The 25,661-nt window shown below is 52.5% G+C and overlaps 1 protein-coding gene across 1 annotated transcript in view; it reads left to right on the top strand.

Annotated features, from left to right (window-relative positions):
* LOC103539826 (rho GTPase-activating protein 39-like) overlaps positions 1-25,661 on the top strand; it is a 57,343-nt gene that overhangs the window by 14,857 nt on the left and 16,825 nt on the right. Inside the window, exons 2-4 of the mRNA XM_030463014.1 lie at positions 11,360-11,758; positions 19,826-21,134; positions 24,958-25,520. Of these exons, the coding sequence (XP_030318874.1) occupies positions 11,360-11,758; positions 19,826-21,134; positions 24,958-25,520 (2,271 nt within the window). The remainder of the gene's footprint in view (positions 1-11,359; positions 11,759-19,825; positions 21,135-24,957; positions 25,521-25,661) is intronic.

The raw sequence follows: 25,661 nt of genomic DNA, 5'->3' as shown, positions 1-25,661 counted from the left end.
GCCTTTCCTTTCAGAGGAAACTTTTTTCATGGCCTATTACATCAGAATTAAAAACAATGGGAAAAAAAAAAAAAATCAAACCCGGGCTGTGTCTTTCATCCCAGCCTGCCAGCTCACTCATCAATAGGTGAGCATTCCAAAGGGTTGTGTGGAGCAGGGGCTGCTCCATGGGGCAAGGAGTGGTGGAAGGGGAAGTTCCAGGGCTGCAGGAGGGGAGTGATGCTGGGTAGTCCAGTTCCTTGGTACCCTTACTCTGTAATGTCCCCTGTGCTTTTTGTTCAGTGATTCCCAGAGACAAAAGATACGCAAGAAGTTAATTGCTCGTGGAGAAGAGGGGGTTTTGCTTACTGTATTCTAAAGAGTTTATGAACTTTGTAGCTTAAGCTGTTTATTTACTGCCTCTCTTTGCTTGCCAGAGAAAATTAGTGTGCTTTGGGCTGGGGAAAATGATGATCCTGAAGCAGCTCCTCTGGACAGAGTCCCATTGGGATGAGGTTCCTGATGGCAGTTTGGGGTGCAGGGGAGAGATTCCTCCTGTGAGGGCTCTGTGTTTCCTCTCACCGTTGACTTGCTGCCAAATTCCTCTGCCATTCCAGCACTGCAGGAGTTAACTTGAGTCACGCTTAACAAGCTTGGACAGCTAATGCTTCCAAGAGCTTCTCTGCATTTGTTCCTGCTTAGTTTTTTCAACAGAGTCGGCAGAGACAGCTGCTGCTGGAGAGATTTGCCGAAGAATGAAACGGCCTAAAAAAGTTGTGAGGAAACACTGTTATCTTTGTTTTACACTTTTAGCCACCAGTGTCTTGTGGGCTCTGCTAGCTGAGAAATAACCCGGTCCCTTGCAAACCGTGTCTGTGTTGTGCAGGAGGTTTCAAGGGCCTCAGTGTTCCAGCTAATAAATGACTGGCAGCCCTTGAAATGAGGAGAGACAGAGGGCCATTATTTTGCTAATGCCATGCTTTTAGGAATGTGGCTGCTTCAGATAGTGGCTTTGCAGACTGGTGCTTGAAAGCTTTCTGATCCCAGATCCGGCGGTTTGTAGGGAGTCAACAGCTGGCACCCCGGGTGACACCGGGCTGGTGACACTGGGCTGATGCCACGGCCTTGTCTTGCAGGTGCTCCACCCTGTAATGACAGCTTTGGTCTGCTCCTGCCCCTTCCACTGCCGGCTCCTGGCTTTCTTTAGAAAAGCTGAAATTGTGGTGGGTTTTTTATGGTCTGGTGGAGTTATTTTAGGCCTGAGGTGGGTGCCTCAAGAGGTCCTTTTGGTCTCCATCCCTGCATGCCCTTGCTAAGGTGGCTGCTCCATCCCGAGGTACCAGCTGATGAGTTTCCCCTTTCTGGTTTTGTGGGTTTCTTTTCTGATCCGGTCTGCCAAGTCTTCACTCACCAACATCATTCAGAAACCTCTGGAAATGTTTTCTCCCTGTTGCTCACTGCTCCCTTGTGTACCAAATTAACATCTTCACACCTGGTGTGAAGGAGTCTCTGACACTTGGCTGTTGGCTTTTTGAAGTGGCTGCTATGGGTTCTCTCTTCCCTTCAGTGAAGACTGTACAAAAATGTGTTTTTCTTTTCCCCTCTTGGGTGGGGAAGTTCTGTGCCCTGTAGCACTGCAGCACATTTGTACCCCTGCAACACCTTGCATGGTTTCACTAAGCCCAAGAAGATCCATCTGTACACAAAAATGGTGAAAATCAGTTGGCTGCAGAGCCATGTTCCTTGCACAGCATGAGTGATATGGGGGAACAGTTGCTGGGTTTATGTGCTGGATTTATGTGGTTTATGTGCTTTTCCAGAGCAGCTTCTGCTTGTGGAGCTTGCTGGTCCCTGGCATTGAATGGCTGAGGCAGCAGATGCAGGGCCCCTGACTGTAAGGGCTTCATGGCAATGCTGGGAGGAACCCCTGAACTCAGTAGCAGTGATACAGGAGGCCATGAAGAGTAAATCTCAATCCTGAAGCAGCTGGGCAGCAAGCTGGATAAATCAGGACCCTTGTCAGTAATTCCTGGAGTGACAGAAAGGGCAGTGGGTGCTGCCATGTCCTTGAAATAGCAGGGATATCATCTGTGTGGCATTACTTTGGCATAGGGAGAGTACTCGGCGTGTGCTGCTTGTCCAGGATTCTGGGCTTTTGCCCTTCATCCTGTTGGCAGGTTCATCTTCTCCCCCTCATTCCTGCAGCAATGTCACCACAATGCTCTTGGCCCCAAGTGCAGCTTTGTCAGCACTGGGAAATGTCTCCCTGCTTACATCTGATTTACTGGTGTTCAGGGAGAGGGGTCCTGGAAACAGGACCAAGCCATGGTTAGCCTTCTGACCACTGCCCAAGGTTTCAGTCAGCAGATACTCCATGGTGCTGGGGCTCCCTGGGAAGGCCAGAACTCAGGTGTGGTCCTGCCCTCTTGTCCTGTGTCCATCCTCTTGATCAAATCAGGAACAGCCCAGAGTTGCATTCAAGCTGGGAGATTCTTAGGTGCTCTGAGTCACCTTTTGAGCAGATCCTGTGTGACTCAGTGCCAGCTCACACTTCCAGGGGGGGATGAATTCCAGCTCTGCTCTAGCTGTGGAAGTGTAGGGAGAAAGGAAATGTGTGACATTGGGGACCTCACTGAGGAGATGTGTACACCTGAAAGGATCCAGCTGGTGCTGCTGGTCTGGTGTGAGCACCCAGTGCACCCTCAGGGGACATATGGGTGGGATGGCAGGGATGATGCTCACCGAGCTGTGCCCACAGCCTCTGAGCCTGTGCAAATCCTGCTGACAGCAGGGGAGGCATCAGGACCTGAGCCTGGAGAGGAGGGAGGGCTGGTTGCATCCCTGCTGTGGTGGCCACTTGTTGCTGAACTCACAGGTTGTGTTGTAATGAAAGGACACCTAAGCAGCTGGATTTCCTCTCTAGGATGTTGTGAAAATCGAGGTTTTCCCATGTAAAAACCCAGTTTTTTGGGGTCAGAGTCTGGTTACAAGTGTGTTGAGGTGGGATGAGTTAGTGCAGTGATGCTGGTATTGCTCCAAGTCACCAGACCTGACCATGTGCCCTGGGATTGCTGGCCCTGTGGCTGTGCAGATGGGAGGGCAGGACCCAGCTCCCCTCGGGACACCCTGTGGCCCCTGGGCAGGGACCATCCCCTGGCACCCAGCCTCCCCCACAGCTGCCTCCCCTCCAGCAGCTGGGATTTGGATGGGGCTGGGGATCCATGCAGCACGTTTTGGAAGGAGAGAGGAGATGATAACTGCCAGTAAGTGTTGTTGTTTGGGTTTTTTTCCTTTTTTTTTTTTTTTTTTCTCTTCTGAAACTCATTTTCAAATGCTCAGCCCTTAAAAGGAAAAAACAATCTGCTGAATCCTTCACTGAGTTTAGGAGGTGCCACTGCCTCTGGGGTAGAGCAGAGCTGTTTAAGGGCTGGGGGTTTGGGCTCTGCTCTGATGTGCACAAGGAGAACTCCAGCCATGGCAGCAGGAGAGCTCCAGGGGATGGGGTGGTGGCAACTCAAGGGCTGGAGAGCTTTTCTGGGCAGATCCTGTAGCCCAAGGAAACCAGCTGGCTGCTCTGCTCTGACCTGGAGCTACAAGGAATTTTGTTCCCCAGCCATTTAAACCCCTAGGACAGATAGGCAGGAGAGGCTGTCCAGCCACATCCATGTCCCTGGCCAGCCTGGGGACCCATACTGCAACCTTTTTGACACTGAATGCACTGTGAGATGTCCTCTACCTCCTGCCCAGGCTGCAGGGGCTGCAGCTGCTCCCCAGCCACGATGCAGCTGGGTGAGGTCCTCACCCAGAGCTGGGGGACAGAGAGGTTCTTGGGTTTCCAGGGAGCCTCACCCTGTGCCCCCAACACCAGAGCTGGTGTGTGCCCTGGTGCCAGGGACAGGCAGAGCTGTGCCCAGCCTGCATCAGGATTGTTTTCAAGGGAGTGGATTTTACTTTTTCTCCTGCTCTCTGGTGCCCTTTGCAGAGGGCTCTGCCCTCTTCTGCTGACTGCATCCACACCTCTGCTCCCTGAACTCCTCGGGCTCCACTCGTGCCCACCCAGCAGGTGCTTTATGCACCTTTCCTGAAGCCAGGAAAATGAGGATGTTTCCTGCCCTTTGCTCTTGCCTCTCTCACAGAACCCCCACCCTTCAAGTCCCTGTGTCTTCCCCTCCCTGTAGGGTGCTTTCTGCATGACTTCCCTGTGGGTGGTTTTGGGGTCTGGATCAATGTGTGCCTGGTGCTGCTGGTGGGGCTGTGCATGTCCTGCTGGGTGATGCTCAGTGCAGAGCAGGTGATGGAGAGCACGAGGGTTGGTGTGGTGTGGAGGGAGTTTCTGTGCTGCCCACCCTTCTCCCCACTCAGGTACAGTACTCAGAGGTGCCTCTGCACCCATCCCACCCAAGGGTCTGGTGCTGGTATCGGGCTGTAAGGACTTTTATGCCTTTGGGGCTCTTCTGGGTGTTATTTTAAGTTCATTGTCTTTGTAGCACAACTCGACATGGTGTCTGTCCTCTCTTGGGGAGGATTCCCACTGCCCCCCAGATTTTCTTGTGGAGACTCCAGGAAATCTCAGCAGTGTCCTCAAAGTCCTTGTTTATTCTTCCTCTCTGAGACCAGATCTTAGAGGATTCTGCTGTTTTGATGAGGCCCTGACCCACTCCTGTGGGATGAGCTGCCTCATTGCCACCAGCTCTGCTCTGGACCCAGGGTGACTCAGGAGAGCCACAGCAGCAAGATGGGAGCCAGGAATGCTGGTCCAGGGGCTGGGGGAAAGCTTGGGAATGGCTGTGGAAGACACAAGAACCAGCAGAGTCTGAGCAGCCAAAAAGCCAGCAGGTTTCTCATCTGACATTTCTGTCTTTGAGAATACCACCTAGCAGAAGGCTTGGGGCTTTTTTTTTTTTTTGCATTAAACCCCACCAAATTAGTGCTACACTTTGCATGATAGGACCTTTTCTATGTCCTCTAACCCTCCCAAGTCATTGTGATGTGCTCTCTGTACCATGGTGCGGGGTTGGGCTCTGCTGTCAGAGGGTGCCCCCCTTCTGTTTTTGCTGGAGCTGAGCATATGTGCTCAGGCTTTGAGCAGTTGCAGCCATTTGTTCTATATTTTCACAGTCTGGTCTGTCTCCTGTGAAGCAGAGGTTGGTTTGTTTGCTTAATGCTTATTTTCAGAAGCAGGAGAGTTTTAGGAACAGGCTGACATTATACTTATTTTAGTTCCTCTATAATTTTTGTGTATTCAAAAGAAGTTCAGATATATATAAATGTGTGTGTGAGGACAGGGCTGCTTTAGGTACTGTTTTTTTGTCTTTAGATCTAAATTACAGCTTTTCTGCACTTGGCTGAGAGAAGACAGTGAATAAAGCCTGAACTGACTGAGTCACCTGGTGGAGCATCTCTGCAAGAAGCTGGTCCTAGAGACCTTCTTGATGGCCCTCTGCAGCTTCAGGATACAGATGAGCTTTGCAGCCTTGTTCTGGCTTTGATGTGCAAATCTGAGTGACCTGAAGCCACTGAGGGTTGTGCTTTATTGCTCAGCATCTGCACAGAGTGAAGTTTTTCTAAGAGGAGTCTGTCAGACAACCCACCCACTGTGCTGGGCTGGCTGTGCCTGTTACTGCAGAAGCTGAAGGAAGGGGCAAGCAGGATGCCCTTAAAATTGGGCTGATGTCGTGGTACTTGAGCACAGCCCAGGCTTCTCTTCAGCCAGCCAGGAGCTGGACCTGCAGCTTCGTCAGCAGCTTTGATGCTGCTGGGTTGGTGCCTCTGTGAGGGAGTTTGTTCCCCAGCCATTTCAAACCTCTGGGACAGATAGGGGGATAAAACCATTCCTTAACTGGTTTGCCTTGATCTGCTGCTGGGGCCTCCCTTTGGAGCACTCAGGGTATAAACATGGCTTTGTTCTCTTAAAGGCTGCTCCTGCTCTATCTCATGAGCCCCTCCTCTTCTGCTCTCTTAGCAGCAAAGGGATGCTCTGCACTCCCTCTCTATAGCACAGATCATTTCAGGTGCCTCTCCCCAGTCACCCCAGCCTCTTGCTGCAGCAAGGAGCCCTGGACCACGTGCACTCAGGCTCCAGCCAGTGTGACAGCATGACCAGACTCTGGAAGTGGCACTTCATTCCCTCTGCATGTCTCATAGCCAAATTCTTCATTCCTCTTCCTCAAGGAGCACCACTTAATAAGTTATAGTCTCAGCATTGACACATGCTCAGTTTTGTGACCCCTGATGGTGGGATCTGCCTGGTCCTGGGGCCCCACCACCTCCTGTGGCTTCTCAGAGGCTTCAGCAGCCCTGACTTGGAGCCACGGGGAAAGAAGTGGAGTTCTTGGTGCAAGGACATGGTGAGGTGGCTGCCCCACACAGGGTGTGGTAGCAGCATCTTGTCCACTCGTGGTGTGGAGGTGATGTAAAGGGGAGCATCAGCACTCATCAGCACTGGTAAAGGTCAAGTTGGCCTTATGGCCCCTCAAGTTCTTCAGTCTTCCTGCTGTCCAGGAAGGTCCTTCTGAGAGCAGCCATCATTCTATGCTGCTAACTGAGACCACATGCTGGCTGAGGTTGGTCTTTTATTCCTCATTCCTGGAGGAGGAACTTCATGTTGCAGTTACTTTTCTTTGTGTTGGGGTCACATTAGAGCCATCCTGTAGGTTTGCTTTGAGGGATCAAAAATCCCACTTGGTCTGGAGCCATGTTTGGCCAAGAAGAGCTTGGTCTGCCCCAGCTCTCTGCAGGGCTCATTCCAAAGAGGGAAAGGGGGGGTAAGGAGGTGGGATATTGGCTTGGAGCACAGAAGTCCAAACATTATGGAACGTGGGAGTGAAATGGAGGATCAAGCTCTCCTTATAGCCATGCAGAGGGGGTTTCTCCCAGCCTGGTGTGAGGGTCCCTGAGACAGGGCATTCCTGGGGCTTTTCCTCTGGCCCCTGGCAGGTGAAGGTCTCCTTGAGCTGGTGACGAGCAGCATCCAGAGTAATGAGCAGAGACAAAGCTTCACATTATGCTGAGCTCAAGCTGGCAGCTCCAGCTGAGGAAACATCTCTCTACTGTTCTTATCTTTGCATGGCCTTGTGACAAATTTGCAGTGTCCAGGGGCTGTCCTTGGCTGCCTGGGCTGTGCTGTCACTTGGGTGATGGTGGCACAGTGGCTGTTTGACTTCCTGGGGTTTCTCAGCTCTTCCTGCAAGTGACTCTTCCCCGCTACCTCATCCTTTCCATTTCTAGTCCTGTTCCCTTCTCTCTTGTTAAAACAATTTTATTCTTTCCTTGCACTAACATTTACAGTCTTTATGAGAAGGTCTAATCAGAAGATGCTAGCAGGGTGCTCTTTCAGGCTGAAACACCCTTTTTAAAAAAAAGATAATTAAAGTCTTAATCCCAAGGCTTTGCTAAGCAGGAGGGGCATCCAGGAGGGACCCAAACTGTTTTTAAAGGAGCAAAATTGCAAATATGTGTGCCACAGGCTGCCAGGATAGGCACAGCTTGGCCTCTTACCTGCTCTGTCTGGATTCCGAGCAAGCTGCTGGGCTGCAAGGGCTCAGCTTTGAGTGGAAACAAAGCATCTGCCTGGGTGAATACAGCTGTGCACAAGGAGCCCTGCTCACCCTCCTGTGTTTAGCACACCTGGTGCACTGTCCTCCCCATGGCACCTCACTGTTTGGGGACCAAGCCCTCAGCATGGCCCTGCTACCCCTCCAAAATATCTGCAAGCCCAGGGCAGTGCCTTTGCAGCCAGGAGGGGCTGGGGGCAGTGGCTGGAGCTGTGGCCTTTTGACAAGTTACAAAGCATGGAAAGTATTTGTGTATTTGCTCAGGGCACAGAGGAAACTCCTGGAATTTCTCTGACAATACAGGAGGATGCACACACGGGGAATGTGGGTTTGTTTGTGGAAACAAGTGGGGATTTTATTGAAATTCCTCTGTGTGGAAGGCTCAGGTGACTGGGTCAGATCCCTGGTGCTGGTGGGCTGCATGGCCCCACACTCCCTCAGGCTGTGGTGGGTGTTTGGTCTGGGTTTGCCTGCAGGGAGGTCCTGCCCCAGGGGACACTGGGGCCCAGGAGATGAGATGAAGCAGAACCACCCCGGTCGTCCCACTGGTGGGACTGGGACTGTTGGTGCTGTGGCTGCTGCATTGCCCAGTGCTTGGAGCTGAGATGAAACTTCTTTAACCCCATGAAGGAGAGCTGGAATTAATTCTTTTCATGTCCAAGTTATGGCCTTATCTCTCAGCAATCCTGGGTTTATCACATCTTTCCAGAGTTCCTGATGTTATGTTTGAGACTTGTGTGGCAGCCCAGGGCTGGCTCTGCTCCAGGAATGTGCTCCTTGCTTTTCCTTTCCTTTCTTTACATATGAATGTGATTGTACCAAACTCTGGGGTATTTCAGTGTGATCTGTGAACATTTTTTCCCTGGTTAAACTCCTCCTCGATCATCTTCATGCCCTCAGTTTCAAGGGGTGCAAAGAGGTCACCAACCCAAGTCATCCACTTGCAAGTCTTTGCATGCAAAGATAGAAGTAAGCTTGTTAAAACGGAAGGCTATAGTTAGCAACACACACTTGGTCATGGCCAAGTGCCATGAGAAGAATTTGTTATTTTCAATAGCTTGCACTTCACAGAAAATAGCTGAACCTCTCCTCTCTCTGGAGGAGCAGTGGCACTGGGGGAGCAGTTGGTGTTGCAGAGCTTTGCTGATCCAGATGCTGGCAAAACAGATCAAACCCACCATGTTCTCACACGTCAAATAGGTTGGGCACTCAGCTGCATCTTGAGCACTCAGCTGGGGTCTTGCAGGGTTCTGTTTGTTTTTTCCTTGCCAAGAACATACTCCATAACTCCTTCCTGTCTCTCTTCCAAGCTCATCTCTCTGTGAGGTTTTTTTTTTCCTCTTCCAGCCCTTCCAACTCCTGCTCTCCTCCCCTCTGCCCTGTTCCTCCTCAGGAACCTTTGGGTGAAGCCCCTCATGTTCCAGCACCATCATCTCCCACCCAGAAGCTGCCAGTGTGCTACCTGGGTCCGAGTCCCATTTCCACTCCCCTGTACCCCTTTCCTCATTGACTTCCTGTGCTTGTGAAGAGTTGTGGTGTTCTCAGAGGTCACTACACTTCTTGTGTCCCCTCTGAGCTGTCCTGGGACCCTCTGCTGGTTCCTTCTCCTCCCTGTGCTTTGTTGCTGCTGTCTGTGTGAACCTGCTGGGCTCTGCTGCTGCCCTTGCTTTCCCCTTTTATGCCCTGTTCATAGATGCCACCACACTTGATGATGCCCTTGATAGCAGGAGTGACTTCCTGATCTCTTGCTTGTGGTTTGATATTGCAACTGCAGAGAAATAATCAGGTTTGCTCTCTGGTTCCCAGCCTGGGCTGTGGTGTGGGGTGCTGGTATGGCTGGTTGTGTTGCACCTTAAGTCAGGTAGGGGAACAGATCTAGTTTCGACCAAAAAACACCAAATAACAAACAAAGATGTTTCCTGGACATGGGGTTTTCCAAGTGGGGTCCAATCCCAGGCAGACTCCCAGTGGTGGGAGCCCAGCAGGAGTTGGTGCCATAGGGAATGGCCATGTGCCATTCTGCTTCCAGCTGCTTGTTGGACTGGTGTGAGTGGTTGTGCCTGGGCTGGGGGAGCTGATCTGGCTAAAACCACCACCAAAAAAGTGGCTTTGCACCCTGTCTGTGGTGGGCTGAACATCCACCCTCCGTGTGGCTGCGTGGAGGCCAACACTGCCTGGTGGATGGGCAGCAGAGAGATGAGAACCTTTCCAGAGGCAGCTCAGGTTTATTTTGGGTTGAACTGACATCATACCTATCAATTTTGCATCCTCAAAGAGCCAGAGAGCAGCCTCCTCTTCCCCTCCCAGACTTGATGGCTGGGAAGGGTCACACTGACCTTCTACAGAAAGCTGGGGCAGAGCCCAGGGCCGTGCTGCCCTGCCAGCAAACAACTCCTCTCCCACCACCATGCCAGCAAAGCTGAGCCCTGGGACACCCGGCTGGCATTCCAGAGTGCTGTGCTAGCCCTGGGCAGCAGGGTCTCCCCTCTGCCAGTCCCTTGCAATATTGGCTCCATGCCAGGGGCAACCTCAAGGCATCAGGCAGGAGTGAACCCTGAAGGTGGCCCTGGCCTCTTCATATGGCTTTTCTAAAACACAAAAATAATGTGGGTTAAGTAGCACATCCTTCCTGCAGCATCCACTGGCACAGGGTGGAGGAGGAAGGGGAAGATGGAGAGCCAGGATTTGGGATGTGAAGAGGAGCTGGGGGGCACATGTAGGTTTTATCTCTATTCAGCTGCACACTCAGCATGCTGCCAGGGGCAGCTTCACTATAATGGCAGCATCTCTGGTGTGGGAGGAGACTTTGCAGGGTTTGGACCTTCTACTGTTTACCTGGACCAGCCAAAATGTTTTTTGTTATAGTACCATGGAGCTCTTGGCTTTGCTGAGCTCCTCTGCTCTCACCTGAGCCAGCTTCTTGCGTTAGAGGGGTCAATGTTAAAGGCTGATGTGCTGTGTATGAGAACTGCAGAGCCCAACACCCCTGATGCCACAAAACCATTGCATGGATCTGCCTGAAAAGCAGCTCTGCAGCACTGCCCACGTTGCTGTCTTGCTGGACCAACGTGGGTGCTGGAGAGGGACCCTGGGTCTGGAGGAGCAACTCTGGGTGTCAGGGGTCACCAGCCACTGGCAGGCTGTGCCCGTCCCTTGGTCACCTTCATCCAAAGAGTCACCAAGGACTTTGTCCCATCAGCCAAGGGAGGAGGGAAGGAGCTTGTGATGGAGATGGTCTCATCCATTTGTTCCCCACATTTATCTCTTCAGCAAGTGTGGCCTTCAAGCAGGGACTGTGTCACCCAGAGGTCCCCTCCAGCCCCATGTTGCCCACAGGCAGCTGTGTGGTCGTGCTGCCCCCATTCTCAGGAGCCAGGAGTTTGGTTTCCCGAGGTGGCATTAACAACAGGGTGCAGCTCCCCAGAGGAGCAGATCCTGCTTTGCAGATCCTGCCTGCTCTCAAGGACAGGTTCCCCCACGCATCCCGCCCGGCGCCAGCGCTGCTGCCATCACCCCAGCCCTTGTTCTTATCAGATCAGCAGCAGATGATGCTCACCCCGTGCCACTTCTCCTGGGCTAGAATGTCCCGGCCAGGTTGGAGGGGTGACCTCCCCTTCCCTGTGCTAGGGAGCTGCTGATTTAGCCTGTCCCCATCTCGGCCCCTTCCCTGTTAGAACCCTGAGCTTGTCAGATCCCTGAATGTCCCCAAGCCGTGCTTTGATCTGCAGCGGGACCGCCTGGCCCGGAGGGAGCGGCTCTGCAGGACTCCCAGACACCCATCCCATTTGCCTCTGGCCCAGACTGAGGTGTCTCTTGTGTTCCCGCAGCTCGGACTGGGTGGAGATCATCGAGCCCCGCTCCCAGGAGCGGATGTACGTGAACCTGAGCACCGGGGAGTGCGGGTGGGAGCCCCCTCCCAACCTGCGGGTGCGCCAGTCCGACCAGCACCAGTGGTGGGAGCTCTTCGACCACAACAACAACCGCTTCTACTACTACAATGCCATCACGCAGCAGACGGTGTGGCACCGGCCCCAGGGCTGTGACATCGTGCCCCTGGCACAGCTCCAGGCCATGAAACGCAGCTCCCAGCCCGACTGCCGCGGCCGCCAGCACCGGGGCAGCACCGGCAGCGACGGCAGAAACACCCCGGTACAGATGGCCCTGCTGCAGGAGATGGAGAAAGGCAAAGGGGACTGTGTTGCTGAGAAGAGGAAGGACCCGGGCAGGTAGGGAGAGCTTTGACTTTCTCTGTCGGTATCCAGCGGGTGGGTGCTGGGTGCTGGGCAGAGGGGTTGGGAAGCTGTGCTGGGGCAGTGCTGCAAAGCCACCCATCCCACCATGTGCCCTTCTCTGCCCCGGGTACAACTGTCTGCTTTCCCCACTGCAACCCCTTGAACGTTCCCTCGTTTGTATGGGGCACTAAAAGAATCTCAGACATCCAATATCTGAAGGGGGGACCTACATGAAAGCTGGAGTAGAGCTTTTTACACAGGTGTGTAGCAAGGGGATAAGGGGAAATGGTTTCAAACCTGAAGAGGGGAGATTTAGGTTAGACATTAGGAAAATACTCTTTCTTGTGAGGCTGATGAGACGGTGGAACAGGTTGCCCAAGGAAGCTGTGGCTGCCCCATCCCTGGCAGTGTTCCAGCCCAGGTTGGATGGGGCTTGGAGCACCCTGGGCTGGTGGGAGGTGTCCCTGACCATGGCAGGGGGGTTAGGATTGGATGACCTTTAAGGTCCCTTCCAACCCAAACCATTCTATGTTTGTATGAGAAACACACATCAAAAGACAATCAGTGCTCCAGAGCCCTTTGTGCTAACTCTAGGAGAGGGGACACAGTGACAAGAGCTCTGTTGGATGCTCACAGTGGGGTTTGCTGGGATGGCAGAGATGCCCTGCAAGGGGGTCAGCTGCTGCAGGCTGCAGGGGAGCCCGGCTACTCTGGTTCTTTCCCTCCTCACTTGCTGGGTGGCTTGCATGTGCTTGCAGCTTTGGCCAGGAGAGAGGTGGGGCTGCAGGGGCAGAGCTCCTGGGCACAGTTATTTGCTCACATCAAGCCCAGAATGAATGAACAATAACGGGATGCTATTTTGTTTGGCTAAGAGATTTTCTTACACTCAAACCAGTTTGACAACAATTGAGGGGGGTTTTTGTGTTGAAACTTTGCCAGCTTCAGCTGCACAAAAGCATCTCCTCCCCAGTCACTGTGGGGACAGCCCCTCGGGGACTGTCCTGCTTCCCTCCTGCCCTGTCTGGGCATCATCCTGCCCTGGAGAACATGGTACCAACAGCTGGGGAGGCTGTGCAGCAAGTGGAGCTGAAGTCACTGTGAGAAGTGACCCAAGGGCTGGAGCAGAGCTCAGGTGAACCTGGCACTCCTGCCACCCATGCCAATGCTCCTTGTCCCCACTTCTGGGCATTGTGGTGAGCCAGGCTTCTTTAACAGCTTGAGATTTGGGTCAAGGTTCTGTCTCTGTGGGGCTGTTGCTGGTGAGGAGAGAAGAAAAAAGTGAAGACCTGTCCCTCATATTTCCAGCCCTCTTGGCAGGGAGGATCCCCCATAGGCCCCCTCATATAGGAGGAAGGGAGTACCACAGTCTGGGCAGAGGGTTGTTTTACCTTTCCCTGCCAACCAGGCTGGTGCCAGACAACACCTTGGGCATCAGTGTCCATTATCCTGCAAGGAAGAGAAGTGGGAAGGAGCCCTCCCTCACTCTATCTCTAACCCAAGTTTTCGTAGTAAACTTGGGGCACTTTGAGCTTCCAATTAATTCCACTGAAGGTCAAGCCCTGGGAAAGGTGTGAGTGGAAGCTTGCATAGGAGTTAATGGACTACTTGGATGTGTGAGGCTATTCCAGATCCTCACACCAATAAGCTGACAAATTTTGCCTGTGAAAGCTGCTTTCTTAGAAGCAGGAGACTCAGCACTGTTGCCTTGCATGTCCCTCAGGTGTTGTCACTGCTCTTTGTGAGCAGGCATTGCACGTCCAGCTATGGTGTAGAGGATGATTTCCCTACCCGAGTCTGACACCCGAGCAGACATTTCTTGCCTTCTGCTAACTCATAAAATGAAGAGCAAAGATCTGAGCCCAAAGCAAGTGTTTGCAGGTGGGATCTAACACCCTTGCTGGGATGTCTGGTCTGGTAACAGCAGCAGCACACCAGGGTTGTCAGCTCTGTTTGCGTTGTTGCTCTCCAAAGACAGGCAGAAGTGTGTCCTCCTCTTTCCCTCAGCAGGGATGCAGCTGTATAAACAGAGGGGGAAGATGTCCTTGCTAGCATTTGGCATCTTTATAGGTACCTGTGCCTAAGATGGTTTTGCCTTTGTCTCTTAACAGCAGCACAAAAGTTTTGTTTGTCTTCTCTTCGTGTTTGTCATGCTGTGATAGATGGAGAGTCCAGCAGAGACCAGTGTGGTCCCCAAGAGGGGCCTCCTGCAAACACATGCCACAGAGAGCTGGGGGAAGGGCTTTTTTTTTTCCTTTTCAGTATTACTTTGTGATTGAGGTTGTTTTTTTGTTTGTAGTAAATTGTTTTTTATCCCACCCTTCCTCTCTAATGCCTTCTGTTAGCACTGTTAAATCTGCTGTGCCCACTGCCATGTGCCTCAGTGCTGCCAAACTCTCTGCTGCTCTTGCCAGCCTGGAGCAGAGGGAAGGTGCTCCCTGGCCAGGTGGGTGCTGCCCCACTGCTCCTTGGTGCCCATTCTTCTGGCTCTGTGCTGATCCCACCCCCTGGCTCACTGCCCTACTGCTCGGTGCTGCTCCTCCAGATCTCTTGAGTTGCACCAGCTCAGAGCAGCCTTTTCTAGACACTGGCCCTTGTCTTCCCCAGGTGGGGTGGGGTGGCGTGGCCATTTTCCCCTGGGGAAATCACAGCTTCTTGCTGTGTCCTGGGAAAGCTCTTCTGCCTGTGGATGGGCTCCCACATCCATTTTTGGCTGAGCTGCCCAGGGCTGCCCAGCCCAGCCCCAGCTCTGCTGCTCCCTTGCTGCAATGAGGACAGTGGGCAGCACTCTCCTTACAGCTCCAGACCTGTCCCAAGCACCTGGGATCCTAGTAGGAAGGATCCTGGTAGGAAGGAAGATGAAATCTCTTCAGGGGAGATGTGGGCCAAATGATCCTTTCACACACTGGAAAGTTCTACAAAGGATGGATGGGTTCCCTTGGGGACTGTGAGACCAGCCTGGGGCTGGAAGCAGCCTGGTGTGTTTTGGAAGTATCTTGTGAGCCACTGCAGCTGCAGTGGGGTTTGCTACAGCTCCTTGGACCTCAAGGCTGAGAAAGGGCTGGGCATGCAGGAGTCTGAGGCCTGAATCTTGCTGGTCTGGGACACACCACCAGTCAGGGCCATGAGTGGGCTTATGTCTCTCAAGATCCAGTGTAATGCTGATACAAAGTTCTTTATAATCAGGCAAGAAATACCATCAGGATGTGTAATGCAGGCTTGTATCCTTCATGTGCTGCTGGCCTTGGGGCAGTGTGTGCAAACACAATGTGTTCTGTGTCCACACAAACCTGGGTTTGGATGGGTTTGCCTCCACAGGGTCACCTCGATGTGGGCACCAGAGGCAGTGGCAGCAGTGCTGCTGAAATACAGACAGCCTCTTCATTCCTGTTCATTCATCTCCATCAAAGCTCCAGGAAAATGACTGCTGGAAAAAACAGAGCTGAGTTGTGGCACCTTTTCTCCAGGCTTTTGGGAGGCAAGAGCCAACAATGGAGCTCTGGAGCCCGGGAAGAGCTGCTGGATGCACTGGGCCTGCTGGAGCTAGGTGCAGGCTGGGAAAGCCAGTGCTGGACTGCAGTGTTTATATTGGAGCTGCTTGAAAGTGTTCCTCGAAGGAACCATCTCCAGGGACTTGGCAGGGTTTCTTCTGCTGGTGGCTGAACAGCATGGCTAGGAAGCTGGTTTGGGATGTTTCTCCACCACTGTCTTTGCTTTCAGTCTGGGTTTTTGCTGCTCAGAAGGACAAGGGTGAACCTTTTGGTGTGCTGGGAAGTCAGAAAGTCCCCATTCTCCTCTGCTCATCTTTTCAGCAGCCTGGGTATGGGGCTGAGGGAATCTGTATCCAGACGTGGCCCCAAGAGGTCATTCATGGCTGTGGAAATGGTCCTAAAGAAGCCTTGACTGCTCTGTGGTGGTTCCTCTTTCATCTCCAGTAGGTGGGGAGGCTGGAGACTGTGTCCTGGATGGCACTGACAGGCACAGATATGGGTGTCACTTCTCCATTTTCATTTCCCCCTGGTCAGAGGGAGTGCAGTGGCCATGCTCAGGCTGGATCTTGGTTCCCTCTGCCCTCAGTGACACTGGAGTGGCACAGCTCCTCCAGCCCTGTGTTCACCCCCAGGATAATCCTGGCAGAGCCAGGCAAGAACACTGCTGTGGCATGAGGAGCACATCATGCCAGCCCTGAATGCAAATATCCTAGGGGCAATACCCTCTCCTTGAAGAAGGAGTGCCCGTGGGCGCTCACAGTGGGCACACACAGTGGGCAGAGAGGCACCTCAGGGAGGTACAGGTACTCAGTGGGTGCCCAGGATCCTGGCAAATGCTTGGGTACCTGGGCCAGTTCTGGCATCCACCATCACAGCAGGGGAAGAGTGGTGGCATGGTAGCTTTTCCCATCTCCCACCTCTGACTGTACCATGTTAGCCCCCCCTAAGAAGGTTCCAGTGCTGTCCCCAGGGAGCTGCCTGGGAGGCTCTGGGCTCTGCTGGCTCTGCAGTTGGTCAGTGGAGGCAGCAGAACCTGTTTCTCCTGTCAGGGTGCAGACTGTGAGTGCCAGCAGCCTGCTGCTGGTGGCAGAACCTCTTCCCTCAGTGCCTTGCCATGACTGTCTGTCCAGCCTGTCCTGCTGTCCCTTCAAGATAGTCTCAGGGTATCCATGGAACAGGCAGGCAGAACCCCGTGCTGGGGTGGAGCTGCTCCCCACCACGTCACCCTGTGTGGTCCAGCCCAGGCTGAGCCTCCAGCTTACCACCCCCTCCCCAAGGTATGGGATGCCTTCCTTTGCCCTGGCATTTGACTTGGGGCAGGGAGAAGCTGTCACACAGCAGGCTGCAGGTGGGCAGTGTGTCCTCAGGGGAGGCAGTGAGCTCTGCACCCCCTTTTCTTTTCTGGATCAAATCCCTCATTTCTCCTCTGAGGACCCAAATTTGTCTTTTACCCTTTTTCAGGGATGCAGGGCAAGGAGGTTCTTACCAGCTGGGGTCCCACAGCACCCCTTAAATCATCATATCCTGCTGGGGTGGGTGGCACCGCTCAGACACCACACCCCATGCCCAGACAGGGACGGATCTGGACGTGCCCAGTGCTGCTCCTGGGTGCAGATGTGAGGGATGGGACAGGAGGTGGTGCCACCACCCCTGTGCCAGCAGGGAGAGGCTCCTGGCTACAGCCCTGAGCTCTGCAAGGAGGTGGCAGAGCTTCAGCTGAGTTCTCCCTGCTCCGGACACTCAGGAGTGGGGGGGTTTGGTGCACAGCAGAGCAGGGGGTGTCTGTGGGAGCCTCTGAGGGACAGGTCTGGTTCTTCCATCCTGACTGAGGTGGGTCTGCCCAGCCTCCTCTGAGGGGGGTTCATCTGGAGGGGATGTGGTGTAGGAAGGGAATTGGCCTTGGAGGTGGCTCACAGGGCAGGGGGTCCGGTGCCTTCCTGCAGGGTTATTTTCCAGCCCTGGTGCAGCTGTGGCTGTCTCAAGGTGAGGGGAAGTTCCTGTGCCCACAGGACCGGAGCTCTTCTCACCCAGGACCCAGGAGCTGGATGGTGCTGGTTCAGATGTGATGCTGCTCTGGCTGAGCACTGAGTTCAGATCACTCCCCTGCAATCCCTCCTGGGCTGTCCACCAGGACAGGAGCCTCTGAGTGCCTCTCTCCTGCTTGTCCTTGATCTGGCTCCTTGCCAGTTTCACTTCCTTGCCATGAAATGAGCTGCTGGTACAGCCAAATGGAGGGGTAGGCAAAGGGGTGTCAGAAATGCTCATTTAACAGCCTACCAAATGTTGCTGCTCTGGTTCTTCCTGTTAGTCCAGGAGCTCTTTGAGGAACAACTGGGTCTTCAGCAGCACCAGCACTTGTGATCAGGGCTCAGCTGGGTGCAGGGAGCCATCTCTGTAGCCCCCAGGGAGGGATGTCTGGTGGGTTGCAGGGTTGCATGTGTTCTTGTGAATGCCACCCCCAATCTGCTGTTACCAATGTCTGTCCCCTGCCCCTGTCCTCTGCTCCAGGCATTGCACCTCTGGGAAGAAGCACACGGAGGAGAAGCCCTGGTGGCAAACCAGGAGTGGTAGAGCAAGGGCTGTGTTTGATGGCAGCTCAGCAGGTGGAGGGAGGCCAGGCACAAATCACCCATTTTCCCCTAAGCAGCTTCTTGGGACAGGGTCAGGGTGGTTCTGGGCTGCGAGCAGGAGGCAGAGTGTGTGGGACTGGGAGCCACGGATCCTCCATCCTGAGGTAATGCCAGGAGTTCCCTGAAAATAAGTCCCTGTGTGCCTTAGGAGGTCCCTGCACCAAGGGGGACCTCAGGCTGGGAAGCAGAAGATGGTGACGCTTCCTCAAACATTTTCCAGTCTCCTGGATGGCTGCACAAGAGAGTTGTGTGGCTGTTGTGTGGAAGGAGCCAGGTCCTGGTGTGGCAGCCATGTGGCTGGAGGGTGGGGGGGCCTTTGGACCCTGGCCAGGAGCCAACTGCTGCACCCACAGCCTCACCCACAGCTCCTGGTGCTGCTGGGGACCTCCCTGTGCTGAGATGGGACCTCCCTGTGCTGAGATGGGACCTCCCTGTGCCAAGGTGGGACCTCCTTGTGCTGAGATGGGACCTCACTGCGACGCGGTGCCTTCAGGGAGAAGGTTTTTGGGGAGAAGGTTTTTCCAGAAATACAGTAAGCGGTGGATGGGAAGGGGACACAACACCACTTCAGGAGTGGAGTGAGTGGGAGTGGATGTGGCAGATTGGGTGTGGGGCAGAGGATGGGGGGCAGGCAACCAGGGGGGAGCAGGTGGAATAGGGCACCCACGGAGGTGTGGGGCACACGTGTCCCACTGGGGAGAGCAGGATGTGTGCTGAGCCATGGGGAGGACAGACAGAGCCCCCCCAGGGAGCTCATACTGAAGAAAGGTGCTGGAAGCCAGCAGGTAAAAGATTTCTGGAGAGCAGGAGCAGAGCAGGGACTTGGGATGTCTGGATATCTTGGGACTTGGCGTGGGAGACACAAGCATCCCCAAGAGGCAGCTCTGGGGGTTTGGTAGCAGTAGGTCTGTCCACCAGCACAGAGCCATGCAGGATAGGTCAGCAGAGCAAAAGGGCTGAGAAGATGTTACAGGAACATCTGTCACTGATGGGACACACAGTGTGCCCTCAGGTCTCACCCAGTGCCAGCTGGTAGTGGAGGGAGGACACAAAATGGAGCTAGGTTCAAGGATACCTTCCTGAGGATGGTGGTGCCTTTGAAGACCTGGAAGCTGAGGTTTAACAGCCTTAGCATTGCCTTCTCCTCAAAGCTCAGAAACACAGAGCAGCTCTGCTGGGTCCTGGCAGGTTGTCATTGCCCTGCAGAATGTGCCTTGGGGACTGGGATGTTGCAGTGTGGGGCTGTGGATGCTCAGTACTGCCACAGGTCTGCCCAGCAGAGGAGGATTTCACAGCCATGAGAGTTGAGCAGAGCCAGTTGGTTTGGCCAGGGGAACCAGATCTGAGGGCATCTGGACTGCACTGGGAGGATGCTCTACTCAGAGCTTTGGTGGGAGAGTAACGTGTCCTGTGAGCCAGTGATATCCACCCTATACAGTTCCTAAGTTTGTCTGCAAAATAAACCTGCATTTGGAAAGTAGATCAAAAACCTACCATGATCTGGAAGGACTCTCATCATTGTTTGACCATCCAAAGGCACACTCTTGGGATTATTTTCCAACTTGCTGCTTGAGTGCTCCAGAATACCTTACTAGTCTTCCACTGGTGGTTCTGGGTGCTGTGTTAGCTACTGAGCCTGGGGAAGCACAGGTTGTTTCCTATCTCAGTGCTGCTGATCCCAGACAGGTTATAGTACCATGAACTTGTTTCATCTCGTTCTGTTGTTCATAACTCAGAAATTTATCAGGTGTGGAACAATAATGTGTTTCTGTTTCGGGAAGGGTGGACTCCAAGAATGAAGAAAAAAGGAGCTGTTGTGACTGGCTGGGAACTCTTCAGACACTTTGAGATTAGTGCTCTCTGGTATTTGCATAGAAGTAGAGGATACTTCAGTTAATACAACTCTTAAATAATTCCCTGTATTTGTATCTTTCTGTCTTTAGGGAGACTCCTACCCACTGGCAGCCCCTGCCAGGCACCAAAGCAGCCATGTTGGTGAAAGTGAACAGCCTGAGGCAGGTACAGAGCTCTTCTAACACTTCACTTCAGCTGCAGAGTGCTCCGGAGGCCAACAGCCAAAAATCTCTTCCAAAACCAGCTATATATGCTCAGCCTCAATCCACATCCCAGAGCCCTGCAGCCACAAAGCAAATGCCTCCAGGAGAAACAAAGCAGTCCATGCAGATCAAAAAGATGGAGAATGGTGGGTTTTGCCTGGTGCTGACCAATGGTCCAACTTCTCAAACACCTCCAAGGAGCCGAACAGGAACCCCCCAGCCTGCATCCCCCAAATATGCCTCCCCTGCACCTATCTATGATGAGCCATCTCTAGAGTCTCCAATTTATGATGAGCCACCAGTAGATATGGACACTGAAAGTGTCACTATGAGTAGGATGTCTCCACCAAGGTCGCCAAGCAATAGCTTAAAAAAGCAGCTGCAGCCAACCAAATTGTTACAGCATCCAGGGATGCAGCAGCAGCAAGCTGCAAAGAAGCATGCAAGAAATCCTTCTTCCACTGAATACAGCCCAGCTGGCAGAGAGTATATAAAACACATGGTCAATGTTGACCAGTCTTCCAAACTCTCCCACTCTTCTGCTGCACCAGCTGATGCTGCTACTAAACTGCCAGGCCAGCTGACCTCAAAGGACAGCTTCAAGCAGTCCTGGAGGATCTTGGAAGCCAACGTGCTCAAGAACATGGAAGCCCATCACAGTCGTCAGAACAGCCTGCAAACTCAAGAGTACCCAACTGGTATAAGCCATCAGGATTCTGGTTATTCAACTGGCCCCTCTCCAAGCTTGAGGAAAAGGAAAGGGAGGAGGCAAGGGACAGGTCAAGGCAGACCTGGCTCTGTGGGCAGCACCAGCGAGCTCACTGCTTTGAATGATAAGCTGATTGCTGAGATGCGTGCTGTGGTGGGCAGATCAGCAGCTTGCAGGGGAAGCAAAGCTAGCCTGGATGCTGAAAGCCTGGAGAGTGGCATCCCAGCAGAGAGCAGCAAAGTCAGATTTCAGTCTGACCACTTGAAAAAATGCATCAGCCGAAGCTCAAGGGATGACATCTCAGCCAGTAATAGGTCTCTGTATAGACAGGGCCTGGAGAGCAGGGGCAGCTTTCCCAGTGATGTGGCTGCTCCACAGGACACAGTGAGGCAGAAGAGGACTTTTGAGAAAATAGATTCTTTAGAAAAGAATGTGACCAGCCAGACAAGTTTGTCTTCATCAGATGCCACACGCCGCTCCTCCCAGGTACCTCCCCATCTCCACAGGGTTAGAGCTGTTGTGGTGCAGAGTGGAGCACATGGTCTGCTCCTGGGTGGGTTTGGTGGATGTGCTGCAGGCAGAACATATCTGTGCCTGCAGAATAACAAATGGGTCCCCAAGCTTCTCAGCTTTGTGGCTGGAGACCCCACGTCAAGCCAGTGGGATGAGAGGAGGGGGGATTGAGCAGGGACTCGTGTCTAGCAAGCCCTCAGCACTGCAGGCAGCTTTGTTGTGTCATCTGGGTAAATCTACTGCCTGATGGTTTTGTTGAGTTCATGTCTCCTTTGGAGCCCTGCCCTGATGTGTCCTTTCTGCCTTGGGATGGCCAGACTTGGTGGGTGCAGCACACAGTGCAGGGCTTGCATGGCCACATGGCAGCATTTTCTCTTTTTTTTCTCTCTCGCTCTCTTCTTTTTATAATAATTCCTCACATTCTGTTCTCCTTTCCATCTTTCCTGAACATGGAATGCAAATATTCAAAAACCAGTGACAGTGACCCCAGCCTCTTTTGGATGGAAATAGCTGTTCTCAAGCCCATCAGTGTGCCTGCACAACTGGAGCAGGTTTTCTCTATAAATTGTGCAGAACTTAGTTTGCCATCTTTTATCCTATTTGTATTTCAAGGAATCTCCTGGTTTAGTTCCAATTTAGTTTCTACATGGACACTTTTATATCCTGTGAAGTTTTTGTCCTTTTTCTCTTTGCTCACTCTTCAGTTATTTCACTCCTGTGGAACAGCCCAGCTGATAACAATCCTCCAGCATGAAAAGTGACTGTTTATTTTAACCCTTTGTTCTGTCTTTCTTCCTGTTTACTCACCCCCAACCTTTCATGAAGACACTTGGCAGAGCTCCCTGAGCACTTCAGGTTGCTCCAGCAGCCCTGTGAGCTGTCACTTTTCTCTGGAAGCCAGGCTGACACCTCCCAGCTGGATCAGATTTGTGTGTATGTGTTCATCTCTTTATTGTAATTTCTGATCCATGGTGCCTTGCTTCCACCTGAAACCCGTTTAAACACTGATTCCTTGTTCCTGCATTTTCCATTTTTCAGGCACAGAGCCTGTTTGGGTTCACATGACTCACATAGGTCAGCAGTTTCATTTCTCAGCCTCTTTAGGCTTGCTGGAAGGCTGCTCTCAGGTCTTCAGGATGTGTTACACCTCAGTGCATTGATGCCAAGAGTTGAGACTTGATGACTTGATTATGCACAAGAGATGGTGGGCTGGGAATAGGCTGGGAATAGCCTTGAAAGTGAAGAAGAATGATTCATATGTGGTAGGTTGGAGAAGGTGAATACAGTGGAAGATGTAAGGGAATGGATGTTGTAGGAAAGACAGCAAATCAATAAATAAATATTTACAGAAATATGCTGAGGTGTCGAGTGGCAGGAAGGAGGGGAGGAGGTTGCAGAGAATATGGCATCAAACCTGCTGTCTCCTTTGAAATGGCAGCTTGTGGCTTGAGTCACCAGCAATGCCCTGTGCTGGACCTGCCTGCTGGAGAGGGGAATCAGGAGACAAGGAAATCCATTATCCAAGGAGGGTGGGCAGAAGTTCTTGGACAGGCTGAGCAGAGTGGGTGTGTACTGTCAGCACAAAGCTAATAGCTGGGTAGTTGTGTGAATGAGATTTGAGAGATAAGCTCTGGAAAGAGAAGAAGAGAGAAGCAAGAGGCTGTTGAATCTTTAGAGAGCCATGGGGAGGTGGAACCTCAGAAGGAATATGCTGAAGGAGCAGTTGGGGTGGTAGGAGAAAAAAAGAAAAAAGAATCCTGGGTATGGAGGGTGGACTGAAGGAGATCAGGGATGCAGATGGCAGAGAAAAATTGCAGGCAGGGATTTTTAGGCAAGATGTTGAGTGAATTCAGAGAGGGTGAAGAGGTAGAGGGGTAACTCAAGGTATAAAAACCCCAAACTAAGCAGACAAGCAGGAGAAATTACTGTGCCCCAGGCTGGCAATAAGAGGTGGAGTGTGATGTGTGCTAATCCTGTCATCCACATGTAGATACGTGTTTGGGGCAAGAGAGGGAAGGGTGGGACTGCACAAGCCTCTGTGATGAGTTCAGCAGTTCCTCCTTACTAAGAAGAAAACACTGAGTGGCTCTGAGTATTTAAGAACCAGTGTGTATTTTGGGGTTGACTGCAGGCCAGGGCCAGAATAGAGTGTGCCATGCATAGTAAAGGTGATGTGTAAAGAGGGAAAATGTGTGTTTTATTTCACTTTTTCCACTGCAAAACCAAAATTAGCAGGATTTCTGTTTCTTTGTCTTCCTTTAAAACCAAAAAACCTCCGGAATATCTTGTTTGGTTTTCTCCTACTTGCTGGAGATCTCCTTGGAGAACACAGACCTGTGGGCTGTTTACCTGGGAATTTTAAGTCTAACAAAGAAGTCTGTTTCCTAAAAAAAACTTGTTGGGTGTTTGAGTTCCATGTGTGTCCCATGATGCCACTTCCATCCTGAATTCTGTGTGGGCAAAAGAAGTGTCTTATTCTCACAGGTAGTTATTACATTTCATTTTCTTGGGATCAGCACTACCCAAGCTCTAATTATGTAGTTATCCATAGTGACCACTGGGGTAGGAGCAGGGACAAGGGCTGGGAGGAAGGAAGATCTTTGTCTCTGCTGCTTCCTTATCTCTGTGAACTTGTGATCAGTGGCCTTGTCCTTGGAGCAAATGGGTTTGATCAGTGTGGGTGGGGAGCAGCTGTCCCTCCCTAGTCCTCTGAGAATTAAAACCAACCCAATAGTTGTGGACAATTTGGATTTAATTTCAGGAAGGTTCTGCCTGCCTTGGGTAGGAAAACATGGTAGGGAGCCCATCCCAGAGATGTCTCTGTGTCCTGTGCAGTGGTACCCATGGAAGTGCTGAGTCTGCAGCCTGCATCTGTCCCATGGACATTGAGGACTAGGGTTACTGATGGAGAGATCCTTCACTCGTGGTGTGAGTGGAGGGTTGGGTGCAGATCCAGCTTGGGCAGTGGTGGAGATGGACCCAGATATCAGTCTCTTCCATTTCACCAACTCAAGCACTGTTTATCCCACCTGGGTGACAGCCTTGCCATCAAAAATGGCTGTGACCATGCTCCAGTCTGCCTGCCTGAGCTTTTCCTGTGCTGTTGGTGAGTCTTGACAGTGTTTCCATTAGGAAGGTCATGGTGGAATTGAGATCCATGTTTTGAATGCCTCAAGGCAGAGATTGTCCAGGCACCTGGTGCCTGAAGCTCAGCTGCTCCCAATGGTCCCTAGCCAGGTTGATTTGATTTTGTCTTCTTTTTTGTTTGTTTTGTTTTGGTTTGTTTGTTTGTTTGGGTTTTTTTGTTTTTGTTTTTGTTTTAAATAAAACTTGGAAAAATAGTAATGGTGAGAACAAGCTGTGGGATTTTAGGGGCCAGAAAGGTTAAATACAGGAAGGAAATAGTTCCAGTACTGCTGGGGCTGTCTCGTGTCTGCCCTCTTGGTATTCCCCACCCAGCTCCTGGGCTACTGCAGCTTTGTGGGAACTGAGAGTGGGGAGAACCTTGGCTCTTTGGGGTCTGCCTGGTGCCACAGAGCTGTATTCCTCCTCGGGCTGTCCTCTGGAGCTCTGGGAGAACTCAGACAGTCATCCCTGTTACTCCATGTCCCCACACTCACCTTGGGAACAGCACCAGTGTGTGGGGCTGTGCCAGCCAGGCTTTGGCACAGCCACACGTGTTTCCCAGATGTCCAGACTGCAGTTACTGGTACCTTCCTGCCTCACTGGTGATGGTTGTCCCAGCAGGGTAAGGAGTCACCCAAGCTGCTTTTGACACTTCTGTTCTCCATTGCAGCCCGGGACCATCGAGTTGGACCCCAAGCAGGAGAGCAGTGCCCAGCCTGCTGGCTGCATGGGATATCACTTCCCTTACACCACCCTGAGGAAGCCCCTGTCCCAGAGCAGCATGGCAGACTGGGCCTCCAAAAACCTCAACATGCACACCCAAGGCATCTTCCGCCGCCGGATCTCCATCTCCAACATGCTCTCCTGGAACGGGGGCTCCATCAAAAAGCCCATGCTCATCACCAGCAACCGCACCATCAAAAAGGAGGCGTGTGAGATGTTCAAACTGGTGCAGAGCTACATGGGGGATCGTCAGACCCGAATGGACCGGAACCACGTGGCCTTGGTGACCGTCACCAAGTGCTGGAGCATGCAGGGCCTGCGGGATGAGCTGTACATCCAGCTGATCCGGCAGACAACAGACAACACCTGCTTCAGGAGCCTGGCCTGGGGCTGGGAACTGATGGCCATCAGCCTGGCCTTTTTCTCCCCATCTCCCAAATTTCAGTCTTACCTGGAAGGGTACATTTATCGCCACCTTGACAGTGATGAAAACAGTAAGTGTCACACCCTGTCCTGCTGGCTTGGGCCATGTGCTTGGGGTTGTCTGGTGTTTATAAAAAAGAGGTAGTCACCAGCCAGGGTTATGGTTTTGGTCTGAGAGCACCATGTGCTGGGCAAATTCATCCTCTCTTGGTGAGATGAAGCTGCCAC

This window comes from Calypte anna, chromosome 20 (assembly GCF_003957555.1).
Source record: "Calypte anna isolate BGI_N300 chromosome 20, bCalAnn1_v1.p, whole genome shotgun sequence".
In the NCBI taxonomy this organism is placed as follows: domain Eukaryota; kingdom Metazoa; phylum Chordata; class Aves; order Apodiformes; family Trochilidae; genus Calypte; species Calypte anna.
Note: the sequence above shows the minus strand (reverse complement) of the source record. Positions and strands in the feature narration are given on the sequence as shown.